The 24,011-nt window shown below is 38.0% G+C and overlaps 1 protein-coding gene across 3 annotated transcripts in view; it reads left to right on the top strand.

Moving 5' to 3' along the window:
- Nucleotides 1-24,011, top strand: part of LOC131041182 (mediator of RNA polymerase II transcription subunit 23) — a 316,846-nt gene that overhangs the window by 81,551 nt on the left and 211,284 nt on the right. For 2 of the 3 annotated variants that reach the window (XM_057974179.2, XM_057974182.2), the window contains one exon: nt 21,917-22,173. In XM_057974179.2, the coding sequence (XP_057830162.2) occupies nt 21,917-22,173 (257 nt within the window). The remainder of the gene's footprint in view (nt 1-21,916; nt 22,174-24,011) is intronic. The other variant, XM_057974180.2, reaches the window with a different exon arrangement.

Below are 24,011 nucleotides of genomic sequence, written 5' to 3'. Positions count from 1 at the left end.
GCAGCCCCATCAAAGTGCAAGATATCATTGTCAGATCTGAAACAGCATATCTCATCACTGTTGCAAGTTATTATATCCAAACTAGACACAGCAGCTATATCACTTCAGGCAATCATACAAATCAGACATTGCATGATTTAAGTGATTATATCTGAGACAGCAGTCCATATTGCCATAGGCAATATCACTTTACATATCTTTGCATATTTACCTTGTCATATTTGATACAAGTGATTGTTGCACTTAGTGCAAATAATTCATCAGTTCACTTAAGCATACTTTTTAGTTGTACAAATCAGAGAGAGCAAGTGGCGTTGATTATTGTCATACCTTATTGTTACCCCCAATTCTCAAACCTTCAAATTTTGAACTCAAACATTATATCGAAGGTCTGGCACATCCAAAATACAAAATTTTTCAACAATCTGGTCTTGAGTTTAGGCCATCATCATCTCCAAATCCATCATGTCTTGTATTGGTCAAAATGGTCAAAACACAAAAACATTAAAATTTTTAAAATGATGATGCATCAAAGAAAGTCGTCTTATAGTCATGCTTCTAGTGCCACTTTGAGTTATGGGGCCAATTTTCACAAAGACCCAAGTCACCGTTTATGAGATTTTAATATTTACATTTTTATAAACCTATTTTTGGAAAATATCAAAATAATGGCTCATCATGAATAAATTCTCTTGGGTTATGGCTGTCTCATCCCCTTTGATGCCTGGTCAAAATTTCAAGTCCAAACTGATGCAGGGGCATCATAGCATGCAATATTGTCACTTTTTGGTTTTTAGGTTGTTTTGATGTGTTTGGGTCCAATAAAGTCATTTAAGACTATTTGAGACCATTTGGGATCATTATGAGCCATTTTGAAATGTTTAGATGCAAAGTTGACAAAAATTGTAAAAATTGCCAAAAGTTGTCATGTTGCAATAAAAGTTGTCAAGCAAAATTGTCAAACTTGTTATAGTTGTCAAAAAATGATTAGGTGGCAGTTGGAACAGTTGGGAATGCTTACAAATGTATTAACATGTAATCCCAACTTGAATTTGAGGGTTGGAGAGAGTGAAGAAAGAAATAATTGTTGTTTGAGCTCCTTTTTTCTGAGTTTTTCATACGTTGTAGTCTGAAATTCTTACTTTGTATGGACTGTACGTCCATGTAATGACCTGCCCAGGATTGGAAGTGTTAGAGTTTTGAATTACCTTCATTGTGGCGTTAGTCTCATTTAATTTCATTAAATTTTGTAAGAGTTATTGAATTTTCTTTGTTGACAGGCAGAAGCCCTACCTAGGGTTAACAGTGAGGGAAATAAATGTATAACTCGACCCTCCACAGGTGAAAAATCACAAAAATTGGTGGAAGGGTCTGTGTTGACATGCTTTACAAGATTCCAAGGTTGCAGAGCCCAAAGTTATGGTTAGCACGTCCTTTGCTTTGACTGTCAGTCTGAAATGACTGTATTTGATAGTGTTAAGGACAACAAACATAGGGTTTGTTCAATCCAAACCAAAGTGGATTGAATATTCATGACTTATGTTGTTGAATGGTGTTAGGAAGGGCTTACAGACCTGGTTTAAGAATCTGGACACCAAACTTGTGTTGTAGGTCTCTTTGTTTCTCAAAAAGTGTAGACCCAATATGCTTATCTTGGGTGGAATGTTGCTTTCATGTGCTAAGTTGTTATTGGGGAATTGAAATTAACTTGTCCTTGAGTCCAAGAAGCCCAATGGATGTTTCCAAAACTATTGCGGGTGTTCCAAGCAGTGTGTGCCCTTGGATTGTCTAAGTAGTCTCATTTGTAGTGGTCTCAAACAAATGAAGGCCTATTTAACCTTGGCAAGTATGGGTGTAAGAAGAACCTTTGTCTGATGTTGTTGTGCCTGTCCTTCCTCTGCATCACAAACTCCTCAGTCAAAAGTTGCGATGAAATCTCTGAAAGAGGGCAAGAAGAAGTGAATAAATTTAAATCAAATTAAATATAACATTAAATAAGTACACTTCTTAAAATCATATTCACAATTCAAGACAAAGAGGTTATGAGTTATGAGTTTTAAAATCATTTTTACAATTCAAGACAAAGAGGTTATGAGTTATGAGTTTTGAAAATTGAATGTAAAAGAGATTGTGGGTTGTGAATTGTAAAAATGGAATGTAGGTAAGTTTTGAGTGGTGAAAAGTGAATTGTAAAATTTAAACATAAATGAGGTTGCGAAATGCATTTTCACAACTCACAACTAGTTGAGTTTTGAAAACATAACCAAAAGTAGTTATATGGAATGTAGGTAAGTTTTGAGTGGTGAAAAGTGAATTGTAAAATTTAAACATAAATGAGGTTGCGAAATGCATTTTCACAACTCAAAACTAGTTGAGTTTTGAAATCTCTGAAAGAGGGCAAGAAGAAGTGAATAAATTTAAATCAAATTAAATATAACATTAAATAAGTACACTTCTTAAAATCATTTTCACAATTCAAGACAAAGAGGTTATGAGTTATGAGTTTTGAAAATTGAATGTAAAAGAGATTGTGGGTTGTGAATTGTAAAAATGGAATGTAGGTAAGTTTTGAGTGGTGAAAAGTGAATTGTAAAATTTAAACATAAATGAGGTTGCGAAATGCATTTTCACAACTCACAACTAGTTGAGTTTTGAAAACATAACCAAAAGTAGTTATATGGAATGTAGGTAAGTTTTGAGTGGTGAAAAGTGAATTGTAAAATTTAAACATAAATGAGGTTGCGAAATGCATTTTCACAACTCAAAACTAGTTGAGTTTTGAAATCTCTGAAAGAGGGCAAGAAGAAGTGAATAAATTTAAATCAAATTAAATATAACATTAAATAAGTACACTTCTTAAAATCATTTTCACAATTCAAGACAAAGAGGTTATGAGTTATGAGTTTTGAAAATTGAATGTAAAAGAGATTGTGGGTTGTGAATTGTAAAAATGGAATGTAGGTAAGTTTTGAGTGGTGAAAAGTGAATTGTAAAATTTAAACATAAATGAGGTTGCGAAATGCATTTTCACAACTCACAACTTTTCGTTTTTCTGTGTCAAGATTCTTAAATCTTGGGTTAAGCCCTAGTTTCCTCCTCCATATGTCGGTAATTGTAGAAAAGACCCTAATTTGATAAGATGTCTCCCTTGCGGAACCACTCAGGGCAGACAACATATTTAAAGAGGAATTTGTATGATGACTTTTTGGACCAATTGAAACCATCAACAAATGATAAGTATCATTGGACGAGGTTCATTCAAGGCAAAACCCTAGGGGAAGGATTGGTTGATAAAGCATATACTATTTCAGATGCTAGGGTACCCATGACTGAGGTGGATATGTTTAAATTATGGTATGGGTAGAGGAATTTGTAGTCTCCATTCTCATGTGCATGGCAATATGATTTGGGCAAGTTAGTGGTGCCCAATGTATTCATGGACGTCGACCTTCTCAAGGCCGTTGCAGACAAATATGACCCTGTCTCAAGAGTAATAAGGGGGAATAATGGAGAAGTTTTGTTGACAGTCCGAAGGGAGGAGTTCCAAGAAATTTTTGATTTATATGAACCTTCTGCCACCCTATTTCAAGTGGATTTGAACGAAATAAAGGCCAAGTACTATAGAACGAAAGGTTTTATTAGATCCAACCTTCTCCCGACCCATTTGGCAAAAGCAGGAGAAACAACATACCACATTGGCCCAAGTTTAGTAGAGCCTTTTCCAATTGGTGCTTTCGCCAAGTATTTACAGGCCACTTTCTTTTCTCTGTGCCAGGTTTTAGGTTTTAACCCTATCGCAGTAATGCCACCGGACTTCATTTATATGGCTATTCAGATTCAACATCCTGATTTTGCAATGGTTTTTGATTTTGCACTGTATCTTGAAGATAAGATTCATGAGGGATTGTTGGATATTAAGAATAATGTATTAAGCACTAACTTCTATTGGTACTTATTGCTGATGCATATGTTCTTATATAGAAATGTAGATTATTTTGAGGGTACCATGAATCTCGGAAGAACAGTTGATAGTGTTGAGAGACTAGTGCAACTATGGAGTATGGATATGTCATGGGACAGGCATGAGGCCAGTTTTGTAAGATTTGATAATGGTATTGCTTCCAGACTAAGGCAAAGATTGACAGTGAATCCACCAAGGATTCCTACGGAGCTACATGATTTTCTGAGACCAAAGAAGAGGTTGCCAATCATTAAAATTGAGCATAATTGGGGGGATATTATCCCCTATCCAGTTAGCACAGTCATTAGAGTTAATGGTTTCCCTAGTCAGCCACATGTGCTACCTTTTAATGCCCCTTTGAGATTATGTTTTGCTGAAGTAATATGGCAGATAGGTTGTATTCATGATAGGGAATTGAAAGGTAAGGGCAAGGGAACTATCTTCCCTGATTACACTGTTATTCTATCTTTGCAATTTTGAAAGGAGGATATGTGCATTTTGACAAACTCTTTGCACCGTATCACTTGGGAGTTAGTGTAATCAGGCACAGTGACCCAAAGGGATTCTACAATATTTTCAGGTAAAGAATAAACACAATTTTCCTGAAGACATAATTAGAAATGAATTGGATCTCACTACTCAAGATTGGAGGAAGGAGAAATGGATGCTTTCAGGAAGCTATGGACAATTGTATAGAAAATGGATCCTAATTATGATCCATTAAGAAGCTTCACTCCTTTCTTTGCCAAAATTGATTTTGTTATGAATAATTTTGATGAGTTGATCCTCGCTTTGAAAGAGAAGAAGACCAAACTTGAGGAAACCCATGGTCACCAAGTTGAGACAAGAAGAACACAATGACCTACACGTATTACACCTGAAGACGCAACCCTAATTCACCAAATGAGAATGAAACAACTAGGCTCACCTCCTCCTCCACCTCATAGGATGGATGGGATAGAAGAAATTAGACCTAGTTATGTGCCCCCTCCAAGGGGTAGTATTGTGATAAAAAGAATAAGAGATGAGGAGAGTACTGAAGAAGAGAGTGACAACGGTAGTGATAGAGGGAAGTTGGTGAGGAGGAAAGGAAAGCAAATAATGAAAGTAGAGCCAGCCCCAAAGGTGCAGGTTAGACCTTCAAAAGGAATCGAGATTATTGACCTTGAAGACTCAGACAGAAGTCCCTCACCACCACATGTGCCTTCTTCACCTCCCAGACAGTTTGAAGAGCAGGGAGAAGATCAGCAAATGGGAGAACAACTAGATGAAGACACCATTGAAATTACAAGTGTAGAAATGCAAATTGGTATTCCTCCTGCGCCACCCACTTTGGAATTTGACATCACTCCTTTGGATATTCAGGGAAGAGTTTTTAGGGATGCTAGGAAGGAGGCATGTGACAAATTCCTTGAGGATGAATCTTTTTTGAAAGCCCGACCTTCTTTCAAATGATGTGGAAGGTGAAAATAGATGAATACAAGAAGAGAAGTGCTGAGAGAATGGCCCAAAGGCCAGACAGGTCTGACAAAGAAAATCAAGAAGAGGTCAAGACTGAAATGATGGAGGAGTTTAAAGCAATCATTGCAGATGAAGGTAGGATGATTGAAAATCAGGCTGGTGTTTTAATTCTGCCAGAGTGGAACATAGCTAATGTTGTGGCCTTTGATGCGATCAAGAAATCAAGAGACCAACAATTTAGTTCAGAAGAAGAAGCAAGGTTGGCAATAAAAGGATTGGATTTTATAGATGATTATGCAACCTTGGCGATATGGTCACTAGAACAGGGGCCTAGGAGGCCTGATATAAATGATATAAATCCAAACCTGAAAGGAAGCCTCATTGTAAAGAGAGCCTTTTATACATCAAATGTTGAGGCCTCAAAGTTAGTTGTCGATACGACCAAATTGGCCCATGAAACTGCGAAAAGGGAGGTTGAAGAGAAGCAGGAATTAATGAAGAAATTTGAGAAGCATTTTAATGATTATAATGTAATTCAACATAAATGTGTGGAGTTGTAGACTAAAGTTCAGCTCCTTGTACAAAGACAATGAGGAGTACCTTCTTCAGCTCTTGCCATTGCATCGGTTCCATCAACATCCAGGTCTCCACCAGTCTCACATATAGATGCATTAGTCCAGTTTGACAATGACACTGATATTCCAATAACACCGCTAGTACCATATGTTGATGATGAACTTGAGCCCACTAGATCTATTGACCCAACAAGAGCTCAAATTTTGGAAAAGATTAATGAGTTGTAACAAAAGCTAAGGAGTCAGAAGATCGATAAGCAAAGGGAGATAGTTAGCTCTATGTTGACTCATTTAAATGAGAAAGTAGACAGTAGACTGAATAGTATTCATTCTTTGTATTCTTTATTGTTTAATGCTATTCAAAGTTTTGATAAAGATAAAGAGGTAGCAATCCCTTTATTCACAAAGTGGTTACAGAGGGGAAATGAGCTCAGGATAATGTCAATGGCTTCAAAGTACCATGCTTCGAGGCAACCTACACTTAAGCCAACTTATTTGTTGGTAAAATCAATGTAGGAAGCCCAAATGTAGGAAGCCCAAATGCTGCCAGACAATATAGAAAGAAAAATAAGAGAGTTGATGAGGACTTTTGGTGAGTTGAATGAGACACTTCTGCCTGGTATTGAGAATGAAAATGGGGCAATTAAGCCCTTACAGTTATGGAAAGAAGAGGCAGAAAGAGTCATCAACACACAGGTGGACATGATTTGTGATGATTTAGATACTGCCATGTTGGAGGACAACACGGATAATATGATAAGCACGAAAACATTTTTTGAAACTTTTGAAGGGGAAGCAAATCAAGTGGCAATTAAGTACACTCCTTATAGGGCAAAAGCCGACAAGGTTATGATTTTCAAATGGCTGTGAGATGAGGAATATGCTGAATGGAGTAATACTTATTTGAAGGATGAATAAGGACATCACCTAGTTAGTTAGCTAACTATGTGATGTGGAAGTCTAGCATACAGTTTTGATTCCTTGCAGCAGTCACTTTTTGGACGTGAACAACAAGAAAGGTGGGCCCATCCCAAATCTTCATCGACAATAGCAAAAGGGAAAAGGGGTGCATAAAGTGTTATGATGAATCAGTTGCAGATATTTGGTCTTGGTTGTGACATTCCTTAAATGGAATCTTTTCTAACCGAATTATGGGTAACCAGTCATTTTGAATGAAAGGTGTCTTCTTTGGTCTGTAGCTTGTTTTGCTCCCTTATTTCTATAAAAGGGAATTCAAGGCCAAGAGACAGGGTTCCGAATTTGGTCTCTGCAATTAGTAATTTTGAAAATTTTCAGAGTCATAAGGTTCCTGTAGTGAGTTTTAGGTGGAAATGAGCAATTGTAAGGATTTCGCAAAGCAGCAGATAAAAGTCTTATGTCTAGTTTCTTGCAGGTTCTTGAAGGAGTTATATGTAAATGGCCTTTATGACAGAAATAGCAAATTTATTCAAAGGAAATATAATTCTGATTTATTTCTCTCCATTATGCAATTCTATCATCTTTTGAATGAAATGTGATCAAGGATGTCTTTCATTCAGTGCACCGTTTGTTGTCGGGAAATATGTATGTTTTGGGAGTAATGTTATTTGTTAGTAGTTAGTTAGCCGATGGGTAGGTAGTTGGAGTCGCAACGGCTGTGTTGCACCCCTTCGGCTGTTATATATTGTACTACCTACGGGTATTGAAGGGATGTGATGTTTACGACAGATAATACTATGGACATTGGGTGCATTTTGAGTCATTAATGGAAAGCTTATTCTCGTATTTATCTTGTACTTGCATTGTTCATTTCTGCCTCCCTTCTGTACTCTTTCTGTTTACCCAATGAGGCAAACATTATACATCCAAGACAAAACTAAGGAGGGGGCTGAGGAAGCGTCCCTGAAGTAGAAGGCTGAGATGCCGGTGTCTGGGCCGCCAAGCGGGCGCGAAGCTCAAAAACCTGCTGACTACGTGCAGTCATCACGCGCCGCCACCAACACTTTCTCCAAAGCCGTCTTCACCATATGCGCGGCTTCCAGTAACTCCTCTTTCGTATCTGCTGTCTCCGTCATACAAACCAATCGAGCCTGCAACAGGCTCCTCTCGGCAGTGACTGCATCCAACTCCTGCTGCACGAGGCTCCTCACACTCTGCTCCGCCGAAAGGCGAGTCTCCACCTCAGCCTTCTCTGCTTGGGCCATCTCAAGCTGCGCCAACAACTGGGCCCTCTCTGCTGCCCACGAGGCCTGCTGACTGGCCACATTCCTCTCCAACTCGACTCGAGCAGCCTCGTGGACCGCAGACTCATGTTGCGTACGTCTTAATGCATAGTAGGCGTCTTGGTAGACCTGCTCAATCTCTCGGACGACTGCCATCACTTGACTCTCCGCAATGGGCTCACGCACAATCCAAGCTTGTAGCATCTGATCCGTCTGAGTAGTCGGCCATCCCGGAGACTCAAAGCATGTAGCAAAAGCTGCGGGGCAGCCCACCCGCATAAACTGTAGGACCTGCTCTAACTCCACCACAACCTGCTGTAATGCTCGCATCTGGGCCGTGGCCACCACTTGCCTACCCCTTGTCACCATGTCAACTAAATAGGCCTCTATGTCCTCCCCCTCCTGCTCCGAAGGCTGTGATCGTGATGGAAGTGGCATCTGTGTAAGAGCGCCAAGGGGTAACTCAGAAGTCTCTGTCAGAACCGATACTGCCGCATCCTTTTGGTATGAAGGTACCTCCTCCGCCACTAGAGGTGTAGCATCCCCCTGCTCTTGGATGGCAGAGACGACCTCTCCTGCCTCGTTCCCAACTGCTGGTACATGTGCCTCGGCAGATGAATCGTCCAAGTCTACTACCTCAGCTGGAGTCTCTCGACAAGGTGAGAATACATCAGCTCCCTCGGGTGGTACCACTGTCATCTGAAATTGCTAAGCGACTATCGACGGGTCTGTACTAGGTATCCTCGGGACTCTTTGCATCTCTCCGACCGGAGTGTGTGTCGCCATAGCCATGGGTTCCTCCAACAAGGAGGCAGAAACGGTCACCACTGCCTCAGATCCAACAACATCCAACCGCACTTGAGGCTTCGTATCAACCACCTCCCTCAGTCCCTGCTCCTCATCTACCACTACTCGATGGGGCGACCCTTTTGGACACGACTCCGCCATGTCTTCTGTAAGTGCTTCCGTGGCCGGGGCCGATCCCGAAGGTGGTGCTCGACCCTGCGGAGGTGATGCTACCTGTTGCTGGATGGGGCCAAGTGCAACTGGTGTGCAGCTTTGCCCAAATGCCGGAATAGAGGTGCCTCCCACTCCAGATGACATCACAGGTGTGCCCATCGGTAGCAAGGGTGGTGCAAAAGGACCCTCTCCCCAGTTGGATCCATCCTCCCCTCCTCCGTCGCCCTGCTGCTATCATCCTCCTCATCCTCCGCCTCCAAAGCCTTTGTACTACTGGAAGTCTCCCTTCCACTATCAGGTTCTCCTGAGGCCGTATCTACCATCCATTTTCGCTTCGCGGAAGAGTGCCCAATGTCAAGGTGTCTCCAATACATGATAGGAGGCTCACCTGCTGCCAACTGTCCTTGCAGCCGTACCTCCAACTCTGCCTCCGGCACTGCTTCTCGCGTGGCCTCCAAGAACAGTCCTATGGCATAATGGGGCATATTAAACGTGCGATGCTGCATCGTCAAGAACTCGCACATTCTCTCTGCTAGCAACACAGCCCAATCGTACACAATGCCGTTCATAAGCCCGTTCATGAGCATAATCTGAGGGAGGGCGATGTCTGATGCCCTACTAGATCTCGTCAACCTGCTCTTAATGACATCCATTATGCACAGCTAGTAGCCCTCTACAACAAAGGTCTTGCGTATTCCTCGTCCCTTCGTGGCATTAGCCACGCTGTCCAGCTCTGCTGTCGTCAAGTTTCTGGATACTAATTTAATCCAATATTCTTTCTCCTCACGCTTCATCTTCTTAGCCTTCAACTCGATTTTCCTGCCCTGTCTGCCCGGGATGCCAAACACTCTAGTAAAGTCCACAGCTTTGAAGGATATGGTGACATCCCTCCCGAGATACTCAAAAGTACTCGTCCGTGTGTGTCTGTCAGAGGTGTCCACCATGAACTGTAGGGCACCCTCATACTATCGGACGACTGCCATCACTCGACTCTCCACAATGGGCTCACGCACAATCCAAGCCTCCAGCATCTCATTCGTCTGAGTAGTCAAGCATTTACTTCAGGGACGCTTCCTCAGCCCCCTCCTTAGTTTTGTCTTGGATGTATAATTTGTATGGGTTGCATTGTCTCCCATTTTGTTGTTAGTCGTCGGAGACGACTTCGTTATGGTGTATGTGTTTTCTATTCATGCTTTGATCTAAGGGGTCAATTAAAACGCTTTAGTAAAATTACAGAGTGATAGGGCTTGTTTATGGATTTGATAAGTAGTCTAGATCAGGGTTGTAGATTGAAAACATTATAAGGCAGTGTTTCCTTAAGATTTGCATGCTATTAGATTAATTCTATTGTAATTCATTTATATCTTTTGAAGTCAAGCGCCCAATGGAAGAAGGCATTGGTCATAGTTCGTTATGAGTCCTTAAAGTCATTTCTCTGCTCCGTTCATTTGTATTTGTTACACAATTGATTATTATCAGATTGCATTTCATTTCTCTGCTCTGTTCATCTGTATTTGTTACCCAATTGATTATTATCAGATTGCATTTCATTTTATGTATACTGTTGTATGTTTCGACCATCTCAAGCTCCATTTAGGTTGAGGATCCCTGAAGGATTTGCCATCCATGAGAATTCTCCCTATTGTTGAGCCTATATTTGAGATTTTTTGCTTAATTTTGGTGAAAGTACAAGTATGGCGCAAAGATTATAAGTTCATCAAGGGATTACCCTCCCGGGTTTTGCAGAGCCCAAAGTGTAGAAGGATTAGTAGAATCCTTGTCATATGTTGGTCCGAGTTCTTGGAGATTTCAATAGTTGGAGTTGGCTTCTCCTCAGATAAATCTGAAGAATCAACTTGGTTTGTGTCTGCTGCAGTGTAAACTCCATTCTGGGGAACCAACACTGTCGACAAAGGATTTTAATGGTATATGTTTTATTCTTAAATCTGGTCAATGTAAAGTCATAAATGATGAAGGCATGCTAATATATTAGAGGCCATTTATGAGAGGTCGCCTGTACATTCATTTCAATGTAGACTTTCTTGTTTCAGAATAACTGTTACCAAGGTAGTGAGAGGCATGATATACCGTTCTACCACAAAAGCCACCTTGCATTATAATGAATATGGAGCTGGATGAATATGAGATGACATTGAATGATATCAATATTGAGGAAGAAATGAGGAGGCAACAACAACGGGAGGCTTATGTTGAGGATGAGGAATCAATAGGAGGTTTTCATACATAGTGAACATGACGATTAAATAATTAAGTGTAAACTCATAAAAATACAAGGTGGTGAATGATCAAAAAGTTAATATTGCGAGGGATAAGAGAAAGGAATGTCATGCATCTTCAGGTTCAAAGTATTTGTTAGTTTGAATTCAAAGAATACAACTTAGTTACTTGACCTGTTTACTACATCTACATCGTTTGGGAGGGTGGCTTAGTCCTCAAGGAGTGTAGAAAATAATCAAACATCAAACAATGTAAATGCTATAACTACAAGCAAAGGCTCAAAGTCAATGCTTAGTGGCTTGGAGGAACTATGGGATCAGTCATGAGAACACAATGTTGGCCAGTTTGTAGCAAGGCTCATTAGCTGAGTTAGTCAGTATAGATGTAAATTGGAAGGAGTTTCCAAAAACCTTTCTTAAGATGACTAAAGTGGCCTATAGATGCATGCTTTCTTTATTGTTGAAGCTTGGGATCTTCTAAACAAATCATTATAACTTGATCTTTTGGACCATCATGGAAAGCTTCATAATTATCTGTTCATTTCAAATAGATAGATATATAAGTGTTGTGTACTTAACCATTTAGATGGATAAGTGGATGCAAGGAAAAGTGAAGTAGATGGATATGGGAAAAGACCTCGACAAAACCAGTATCTTGGTTTTCCTTTGAAGTTATGGATATCAAATTACCTTTTTGTATAAAAGTGACTTACGTCACTTAATGTATGTAAAGGTTAAAAAATGAACCTTATTCCCATAAAAATGATGTAAAATATAATCAAATAAGGTTCATGATTTTGCTTTACAAAAAGGTTAAAAATAGAAATTATTGGGTAGTTAGAAGGTAGTTATCCAAAGAAGCCTTTAAATACAAGGCTATTTGTAATGTAAAGGGAGATTCTTACAGAGGGGAAACTTTGGAGAAATTCTTAGGGAGACAGTTTGATGACTTTTGTGTTTACACTTTGTACAAAAGGTTTCTTGAGATTGTACAATTTCAAGAAAATAATAAAGAATTCATTTAGCTCGTATGTTCCAAGTCTACCTTTGAGATATTGTTGCTAATTTTTTGTATGTCAAATTAGTGATGTCTTTTGTCTTTGTGAAAATCATTTGTCATCTATTGAAATGATTATAATCTATGCAATTGGTGTAATGAAGTACAATCAGGCTTTGGTATCTTGGTTTGAATGTATTGGATTTAACCATCTCTTCATATGTTGAGATCCGTTAGTCTCTTTTCATCATCATTTGCATATCAAAACACTTTATCATGAAAACCCTTTGCAATAGTTATCAGTCATAAAGTCTTATTTGGGATTCGTATGTTTACCAATAAGGGCTCTATTATTCACATTTGTTTAGTTTTCTTTTTCCTCTCTTCGTACTTTCAGGTTAAAATTATGCAAAAATCCTAAAAACCCGCATCATATGAAGGAGCTGCCCCTCTCAAATGCAGAGGAAGATTGTGGTTTCACCGCAATCTTGTCCACTTTTGGAACTTTGTCATTGCTCTTTGGGCAAATAGGGTCAGATTTGGAGAATCAATCGCAGCGACAAATCTGTTTACTAACTTTTATATAATTGTATTCATATTTCCAATTGCATAAGTTTATTGTAAAAATCAGATATTGTAATTCTACAGAATTTAAGTAACTGCCCATAATTCCTAGTTATTTGAAAACGAGACATTTCATGTTTTATCTAAAGGGTTTTCCAAAGTAAGCTTCCAAACTGATAGAAGACAAGGCTGGTAGATTGAGAAGGGAAACCTAAAATAAGATAGAGAGTTGAGAAAAGGATCTGATGGTAGCTTCCACAATTTTCAATATGGAAGATTTGGAAAAACACTAATTACATATAGTACTTGAAAAATTTGTCTAGGGCTGAGGGATGCTTGGGCATCTCGGGGATGTCTTGACGTCCCTTTTTGGCGTTTCTAGTGCAAAACGTCTTGGAGACGTCCCCTCTCAAATGGAAATGTCAGGGGGTGCTTGGTGGTGTTGGACGGACTTCTGATTCCCAAACTACCCCCCCTCAAATGAGGTTCTCTTCTCCCTTTTATTTCTCATATGTGAGGGAGTCACAACTTTTCATTTTAAGTCTTTTGACCATTCATTAACTTAATTAAATTTTAATTATATTTAATTATATTCTTTTATATTTTTATATTTTTATATTTTTTTATTAATCTTATTTATTATTAAACTCATTTTCAAATTGGGGACATTACAGTCTACCCTACCCAAGATTGCTTGTCCTAAAGCAATGATCATGGAGTGTTCAAAATGACTCCCAATATGAAATGGTCTTGGAAAAACACAGGCAATAAACATGCTGGAAACATATCAGGCATGAACCAAACACGAAGCATACACATAAAAACAAGGAGCATACACATGGATATATGCAAACACGGAGAATACACATGGATATATGCAAACACAGAGCATACAAACAAATACATGTATCGTTAGATTCCTTCTTATCAACTATAATGATTCATAGATTTGTGTTCACCTTGCAGGATGGCAGGAGCAAAGCTATGATACCATTTGTAATGTCCCCTATTAGATATAGGCCTTATATCGGATGAGTGTAGTCTTGGAAGGACAACCTGCACCCAAAAGGAAGGGAAAACATCTACATACATGTTCAATTATAATTAGACCTAATCCATTCTAATGCAAAAACAAATAGACTTTGGTATATGAGACATGAGAGAGGATTGCGCGGGTCCCTTGTCTACCAAGCCCAAGGAATGATTGCTTCTAACCTCCTTGCTAGACTTGGTGGCCCATGTTGCTTGCTCTTCAAGCCCATTACCCATACACACATCATCTTGTGAGTTTGGCATAGAGATTGTAACTGGTTCCTCGACTCCAAGGGTTCTTGTGATCACTTGTGAGCCCATTGTCACCATTGGATTACACCTCTATCTTCTTCGCACAAGATGCCACAAGCAGATTGGACCACTTCTTCAAGTGCATACGCCTCGCATGGACTAATTCTATATAAATATTGCTACTGTATTTACAAGCATATTCAGATATGTATTTATTATATTTTGCATCATTTAATCAGTAGCATTTAGATAAATACTATGCAATGTGCCATATATAGGAAACACATACCACAATCCCCACTATGTGTTTGAGTCTATTGTTTGCTCCATTAATTATCATGTCCAAATCTGATCTTCTACCCTCTTTCGATCCTTTGGTCTGAGTGAATGCTTGATGATATTCTGATTCGATAATCTCTGCTGTGTATGCTTCTTCCTTTCTTTTCCATAATCCCCATGCATACCACCAAGAACAAGGAAGTTACTGCCTGTAACTTAATAACAGTTCTGATCTGATCTGATAGATGGTTCTGTCATTCGACGCTTTTGATTCCTTTCGTTTATATCTCTCAATGTGAGGGAGAGGTTACACTTCATCATGTACGCCCTTTGGTAAGAGACCTACCCTTTCACCATTAGCACCCCTTGAAAGAGTGCAACTCTTCAATATTTCTGCCCTTTGAAAGGGACACAACCTTTCACAATCAGATCTGCACTTCTTATTTAAATTAGATCTGCACTTCTGATTCACAAACTATCCCCCCCCTCAAATGAGGTTCTTTTCTCCCTTTTATATCTTATGTTTGAGGGAGTCACAACTTTTCATTTTTTGTCTTTTGACCATTTATTAACTTAATTAATTTTTAATTATATTTAATTATACTCTTTGATATTTTAATTCTAATTTTTAATATTTTAATTTTATTATTATTATTTATTATTAAATTCTATTTCAAAGTGGGGACATTATAGAGGGATGACGAGGAGATCTTCCCCTGGAGTTTCCCATCTCAGGGATGACCCCATTTTGGAAATACGGTCTTTGTTAGGGGGGGTGAGTCCTCGTGGAACTATGAAAATTGCTCAAATTCTGTTGACGTGGGAAATGTGCACGCTAATCTCTTGGTCAACACAGAGTAGAATGCCAAGTATCCTATCCTCTCTTAAGGAAATCCCTAATGCTGTTCAGACTGATCAAAGGGGATAACCTCAAGGTTCCAACTGTCAGGTCTTGACTACTCAGGATAATTCAGCGATTTGATTTGTTTGCTGGTAAACACGAGGGGACTTACGAATGCTACAAGCTAATCTGCATTTGGTGATGCCTTGATTCTCAAACTGGGGGAAATAAATAACAAAAGGGATAGGGTTTGGAAATCCTAAGGACAATTATAGTAACAATTAGTGCTGTGGGTAGACAGATTTCACGCAAACTAGTTCCCGCTTAGCCAGAGATAAACTCACAACTCCATAGGAATAGTGCAAGCTCCAAGGGATAAAAGGATTTTCAGACTAGGGATATTCATTCAGACACCAAATTCTGGTGCAGCCTGAGACAAATACCCACAATTGAACTAAGAACAATAATACGGTTCAGACTAACCATACACGGAGACCTACAATCAACAAGCCCCCAATGGTATGAACTTGAAATCAAATCAAATACCCTCACACTTCACCATAAAAAACACTGAACTCTAACTAACTAGATGAAGAGAAACCATGCACACAAATTAGGACACATGACAAAACACCATGCTTCAATGTTTCATTCATTTGTTCAAACTATCGTTACAACACTTTCTTTCCAGCAGTCCTATTCTACCTCTACTCCTAATTTGACTGCTAACCTACTAACTTTACAAACATTCTAACTATCTAACCACTTACAAAGAGAGATTCATTGGCCTTTTATAGATTTTACATTTTAGATCAAAGGCTAGGATATAACCCATCCAATGACTGTGATCTTCCTTCTAGAAGCCCTGAAAGCTTTAACCCATACCTAGTAATTCTCATAACTTCCCAGCTACCTCTTTTCAACCACTTCTTCAGCTACCTGCAGCTATTTTACATTAATCTTACTAGAAGACAAGATTTTACTGGGCTCCAGGCGCATAAAGGTGAATCCTGGTAGCTGGGAAATAACTAACTTGTGTTCCCTTTGTTTTAAATTGCATTAAATGGGGTCTAGAGGCAGCCATTTTACAATAAAGCACTTGTTTTACAAACAGATTAAATTTTTGCTATTTCCAACTGTGCATTTCTGATTTAGCATACTTCTTGTAGCATCACCTTGAGCTCTGTTGATGCCTTCTAGAGACTCGGAATGGCATCATTTTGGCCCTGACTCTGCAATACATTCTTCACTGCTCTGTGATCACCATTTTGATCCTGCGTGCTACACCTTCACCTCCCGACTTCATCACGATCACATTTTAGTCTCTGTGTTGGATCTCCTCCTGTTGGTCCACTGGTGGTTTTCCCTTCCCGATCCTCACACGATGCCATTCATGCTGCACAGACAAGCAATTCAAAGATCAATCACCCATTTTTTGAAATAGACCCAATTATTCTCTTCGTGCTGCTCTTGGTATACTCTTTTATGAATCAAATGTGGTTTGATGTTGGCTTTGAATTACCAGCATTGCCTTGACATCTAACGCAACACCAAATCAGTGTTTTAATCGGCCAAATTGAGGGTAATGAAAGAACATATTTCCTTTGTCACTGAACTTTATTCCTTTTGGTTTTGTGCTTCAACTTCAAAAACATCATGCCTCTCTTTTCGGTATTTTATTCGACACTATTAAGAGATTTGGAATAAGATGATTTTGCCTTATCTAAATAAGGGAAAGGAAAATGATTGAGCTTTTACATTTTAACTGTTTTCAACAACCTTATATTATATCCGATTTGCTCCTATCATGACGTATACAAACTTTATGTTTGGCATTTGAATCCCTCCACGCCAAATTCGGTGTCTTTTTCGGGATGTTTGGAAGGGGATTTTCGGCTTTACAAAGTATGCGAGTGAAAGTGCCTTCAAGAAAGATCCAAACATTATATTTTGCTTTGATTTTCAACATTAAATGTTTTTGATGGGCTTAGTTCTATATATTATTTGGGCCTTTTATCGGCTTTGACAAACCTCGAAACAAACGGTATTTGCCTTTGTGAAAAGAATGGGCCCAATGTTTCTTGTTTTAATCTTAAAACACTTAATACATGGACATGTCTTGAATTCCATCAGCCTTTTGAAATGCGATATAAGACCCTTTGTTTTGTTTTGGTACCTTAATAATTTGAACACCTTTTAGGTGTTTTTAATCGGGGAAATTAAGGCGCAACCAAACTTTATTTCATATTGTTTATGCCTAAACCTTTTGAACCAAACTTCATTATTTTCGTTTTGATTTCAAGTGCTGGCTTTGACAGCTTTTAGAAGCAATGTCAGGGGTTTTTGACAAGGTTTCTAACTGGCACAATGACAAGAAACAATTTCATTTAAATGAAATGCCTGAATCTTGATATTTGTTTTGACTCCTCACTGTGTGGGCATCTTCTCTCTTGTCGGGGTTAATTTCGGCATCAGCAGGGCGTTGAAAGGCTACAAAAAGATCGAATCTTTGCCTACAGAGCTTTCTCTCTCTCCTATGTGAAGCAGGCTAGGCGGGGTTCCTGTCTAGATGGGGCATGGTGTGATACGCACAAACAATGTCCATGTGTGAAAAACAAAGGATGTTACAATGCTATGAGTTGTAACTAATCTAGAATTGTATTACAACTCATGAAGAAAATCTCCAAAGACAAATATGATTTCAGAACATGTGTATTGTAATTATCATCAAAGAGGAAATGAATATCCTCATGCGTGTCCTCCAAATCTCAAAACACAAGTAAGGACTACCTATTAAGAATTCATCCCACAAAGTTGAATTTGAGAGACTAGAATGATTTTGCAGAATTGAAGTATTGGAAGCTGAGACAAGACTGAAACTCTAAAAAAGCAAGAATGGTGGGAGTCTTAATCAATAATTCTGCATTAGAAATCCATGAAGGCGAAGGATTAGCAAGTGTATTTGTCAGAGGAGAACAAGAAGAAATATCATGATCATGATCATGATCATCTAAACATGTAAGGCTTTCCAAAGAAGCAAACTCCTTATTTGTATCATAGTCATAGGATATATTGTGTGAATCTTCAAGAGGTATAAAACAATCTAAAATAGGATCATCTAGGAGTGAGTAAGCATCAAAATCTCCATATATCTCCCAACTTTTGGTCCAAAGAGCACGGGGACACTCAAATGAGTGCAATGGCTCTCCAAGTGTTATCATCAATATGTAGACCATTCAATCTTATGAGATTCATTTTTAACATTCTGTACAAGTTTTTTATGAAAAGTACCTGGTGAATGAACAAGACCATACACATGTGGCAAATGATGAAGCCAACATAGATGTTTCGAGATACCATCTTTCTGTTGTTTATAGTTTCCCTTTTGTAAGATGATTATAGAAGGATGCAATGAAAAAACCCATAATGAACTAAGATAGATCTCCAAATTATATAGACATCTAAAGACCGGACCAATTCCTGTACCAAATTTTTGCTCTTTTTCCCAAGCTTAAATGATAGGTATTACATCAAACAGTTTGCATGCATCCTGTTGCAGAATTCTCCTGATTTACAATGTTTTACTTTACTGTCTGGTGGTTTGATGCACATTTACAGATTGCAATGTTTTAAGAACTCAAGCATTCAAACACATTACAAGAAGTTGCAAAATTAAAAGGGAAGATATTCATTTGCTGCTGATAAAAAACAGATTTACAGAACATATCGCTGACCTTTATTTGCAGATATTACACACAATAAATTTCTGTACCAGAAGGTCCACTAGTGAAGAGTTAGGAACAGTCTATGGTTGAAAAACAGTGTGAAATGCTCCCAATCGACCTGTAGTTTATTTCTCCACCATTTTCTCTTCAAATTCTTTGAATAAAGCATTAGTTGCTCCAGGTTCTACTGCACCCCGTTCACATGTCTCACAAAGCTCATTAAATTTTGCTTCAATCTCCTGTTTTATAGTTTCTTGATTGCAGATTCAAATACTCAATGAATTTCTGTCCATGAAGCTTCAATAAATAAGGGTTTGGGGTTGCCTGTAGACTCTAAAGTGACAGCGTTTACTCCAACAGTTCCTTGGATTTCCATGACTCCCTTCCAAACACCTGCAAGTCACATGTCTACTTACTAGAGGTGCTGGCAGCCAGTATGACAATTATTACAGCTGCAATTCTCACCATAAAATTCCGCGTCCTGCTGTTTATAAAGATAGCAACCAGCTGGGAGAAGACTCATGCCTGTATGTAGAAGAGAATATGTAATACCATGTCCAGCCCAATGTAACTTCACACCTAGCAATATGAAGTGTTCTATTTCAGAAATGTGGTGGCTAAAGTTTAAGACTCCAAGTAACTTCATAATCTCCGCATCACTAGCAATTGGCATAGCTACTTGTAGCGGTTAGGAATCCCCAGTCTTCTATCATCCATGCCATGTTGCCTATGCAACTTCCTTCACTATGGGCGCCTTAGCCAAAGTATGTTAGTATAAAGGGTGGCGGCTTAAACTCCTTCCACTTCTCTAAATAGCCATGATTTCCCCTTTACTTTGTCTTAATGGCAGCTGTCACTGCTTCAAGAATGGCAGCTATCCATTTAAAGTCCCACGCCTCCTTGTTGCTTGCGCCAATCTTAGCTTTGACCTGCGATTCTCTATTGTATTTGAATTATTCCTTATAAACACACACGCAACACCTTTACACAAGCCAGAGCTTCTTTTTATTAAAATCCCTGTATTTTCAGCACCAACCATGATCTTGGATGAACCATGCTGGTGAGAGTGGAGGCTATTTGTTCTCAACTCTATCCTTTCGGGTTTTTGTCCATCAGGCACCCATTAGGGTTGTTGAAACAATGTAGCTTCGGTAAGATAAATGATTGAATGAGAGATAAATGAAGTCTCTCATTTAATCATCTATCCTATCGGTAAATCTACATACTAATGCTAGACATCATAATCATCCTTATAAGCATCAAGATATGATCGTATTTATTCAGTGATTTCATTTATATGCTGTGATTGTAATCAGTTCTGCATATCTATTCTAGTTGTCATATGACAACACTAATTAGTGTTGTCATATGATAACTACAATAGTTATCACCTTAACATATTTTTGCTCTTATACCGATTCATAATCGGGTTACATTTACCACCGATTACCACAAAATAGCATTAAGTATAAACCGATTGGTGATCGGTTAATGATTAAATTGCATTAGAATCTAACCGATATATTATCGGATACAATGATAAGCAAACCGCATTTAATCACAAACCATTTGGCATTTGTTATAAATTGGCTTTGACATTAACCAATAGTTATCGGTTTGCTCCACGAAGAGGCACCACCCTTGATCAAGACATGTCTTGATCGAACATGTCATGAGACATGTCCGGTCAAGGCATGCCTTGATCTCAAGGCAATGCCTATATATGTGCCGTGAAGCATGCTGAAGATAAAATCGAAATCAATAAATATTATCTACAGCCACCTGCAACCAAATAAGTTTAAATTCATGATCAGAAATAACTAAGAGAGTACATATTAAGAGCATTGAATATTGTCTAAGAAATTAAAGAAAGATAAAATCCTTAACATTCCAATTTTGAACATAAATTTTAATACTTTTGCAGGGGTTTTCATCCCACTAGACGAATTTGGCCACAAGCACAAATCTCCAAGATAGAGAAATAAACAATATTTAGAATGAATCCATTTTGTCTCCCCAGCTTCCTTTAACATAACAAAAAAAAATTAGTTGCACTTTATTGATAAAATAAAGCTATTTTGTGCAATTAAATATCAAATTATTTAATTAATTTGATTGCTCAAAAAGGGAAGATGATAAACATGAAATCCTCAACTGAAATTATAAGCTCTCCAATATGATCAATACTGAAAATGAAGTCCCCCCAAACAAAATCAATCATCAATTTTAATCTGTACTAGAAATAAGGCAAATTACCAAAATCACACCAAATTGCAATTTTGATGTGTAAGGTAGAATCTGAAAATTGACAGGTATAGATTTGTAGTTCTCAAAAATGCCTTTCCAATGTTTATAAGAAGTTGAAAATTCAACATGGGAAAAAGATATGGGTTATAAAAAATTATAAGCAAATTTGGGCTTTAAACTGAAATATCAGGCACCTGCAACTAAATCTGAAAAAAAATCCTTTGCCACTGAAGTACTTAGAACCAGCTTTCTGATGCCTATAAGAAGTTGAAAATCCAATACCTTGGCAGAAAGTTATGACTCCTAAAAAACATTGCACCTATAGTTATATCTGATATTCATACATTCATATATTCAATATGTAATATTTACATGTTCCATAGCTGCAACTTTTATTTTGAGTATCTTCCTCAAGTTTTTTTTTCAATTGTGAATGAATATTTATGGATGGCATTTTATGCAAATGTTTTTCAAGAACTGTATCTTGCTATTCAATTATCATCTTTGGAAGTTTGTTTTTTGAATAAATTAACTTATACCACAAGAGTTTTTGTTTAAAAAAATATTTTTAATGTCAATGCAAGGTGCAGCAATAAGCTCCACTTCCAATATATCTAGTGCAGAAGCAAATCGATGGCAGGAGTGGCTTTCATTTGCAGACCTATTTTTCTTACTTATGAGGAGTGGGAATATTGACTTCCTTGACTTTGTTGATAAGCTTGCTTCTAGATACAGTAGTGTCGAGCAACAAATTGTTCGGACCAATCATGTAACATGGTTGTTAGCTCAAGTGTTTCGCATTGAAATAGTGACAAGTGCATTGGGTACAGATCCGAAGAAGGTTTGATTCATACCACATTTATTCTCTGCAGTTTTAGTGTCAGGATTACAGATTGTGATTAGAAACATGCACACCTTCCAGTCATTCACAAATGCATATTGTTTTTGTAGTTACTACTACTGTTAGTATATGCAACCCAATTTAACAGCTGAATGATATAAATGTCCTTATCCTTAATGGGAGAGATTCAGCAGACTTAAATTCTCTGTATAATGAGAACATGACTTGTAAAAATCAAGATTATTTTACAATATTACATGAAAAATTTGGAGTGTTTGTTACAGGTTTTATATTTTGGCATTATATGCCCCTTATAAATCCTTTAGAGCTTCATTCAGCAGGGTAAATCTTTAAGCTTATTGCTTGAAATTTTAAACAAGGAAAAACTGCTCAATTTGCTACTAAGTGAAAGCTCTTGCCTGCACAAGACAAACATAAAATGTAATTAAGACAAAGTATCTTTTAAGAACTCATTTACAGATTGAACATTGCTAATATGTTTATCTTGGAAGGGACAATTCTTCTAGCTTCTAGGAATCTCACCAAGGAATTCTTAGGTCGTAGTCGCAGAAACACATAACTGCTAGTCATTGGTTAAAGATTCAAGTGAAACCAGGCTTCAATTTTTTTTATACGAACAGAATGCAACAAAGTGACTTGAATGGAAAATATCTATTTTCCTGCTATGCTTCCACTGAGAACATCTTTCCTATGATTAAATGCTCTTCCAGGTAGTAATTCCACTTCGTTGTGGTGTGCTGGCACTATCAATATCAAAAAGACGAGAAAATTCTAGGCCAGCTATCATATTTTAATCTACAAGTGTGCTAACAATTATTATGCTACTTGGAAGACAAATCATTACTAACATGCATCAGGTCGGAATTGTTTTTTTAACAGCTTATGCAATATTTTAGCATAGTTTTACAGCACAGATTACTCAAGAATGATATTTAGTATTTATTTGTTCTGATTGGGTGAAATAACTGTGACAGTGATATTCTTTCCAAATTGATCTCAATAATGAATTGAGTATATGTATCCAGCAGCATAAAAACTATTCTATTTGATATTATTACTTGTGCAAAGTGCATCAAGTACCCATTGTGCTGCCTACAGCCAGACTGAGGCTACTAATCAGGTGCATCCATTATGCTCTTTGTAAGACTATAAGGGCACGGACCATCTACATAGACCTTATTGCCCCACGAGAATACAGCATATACAAAACCTGGTGACCAACTAAGATTGCAAGGCTACAAAATGATTCCATCTTCTTTATTAAACTACTCATGTTTAACAGAGTACAAGGCTACAAAATTACGAGGAAGTGAGATCCTCAAAACATCCATTTAGTGATCAAATTGATAACCAAGTAATCATCACGAATAGGTTACCCACCTGTATGAATGAGTCATAATAGAGATCCACACTTACCAACAAATGTGTAACATTGGCTTCTAGAGAAACATTAGTTTCCTACCACAAGTGCATGGCAAGATTATCCACCTGCTTGCTAATCACACTTCCAAACTACACCGCAACATGCTGAAAACAAGTCACATAAATACATGGAACACAACTGAGACTAAGAGAGCTGGCAGGAATGCTGTGCAGTTACAGTCTATCCTCTATTAAGGGATAGTGCTTTACAATATTCTATGCCAAGATGCACAACCAATAAGAAGAAAGGAAAATGTTATGATGATGAAATCATTGAGGTTGCTTTCCGCACAGCAGATTCACCATGTAAATGTTTGCCCTATCGTGCTTCTTCATGGGGTACTAAGTAAGACCTTTTTATCCATTTCTACCTCATAAAATTTGATTAATAACAC

Source organism: Cryptomeria japonica, chromosome 3 (genome assembly GCF_030272615.1).
Source record: "Cryptomeria japonica chromosome 3, Sugi_1.0, whole genome shotgun sequence".
NCBI classification, from domain to species: domain Eukaryota; kingdom Viridiplantae; phylum Streptophyta; class Pinopsida; order Cupressales; family Cupressaceae; genus Cryptomeria; species Cryptomeria japonica.
Note: the sequence above shows the minus strand (reverse complement) of the source record. Positions and strands in the feature narration are given on the sequence as shown.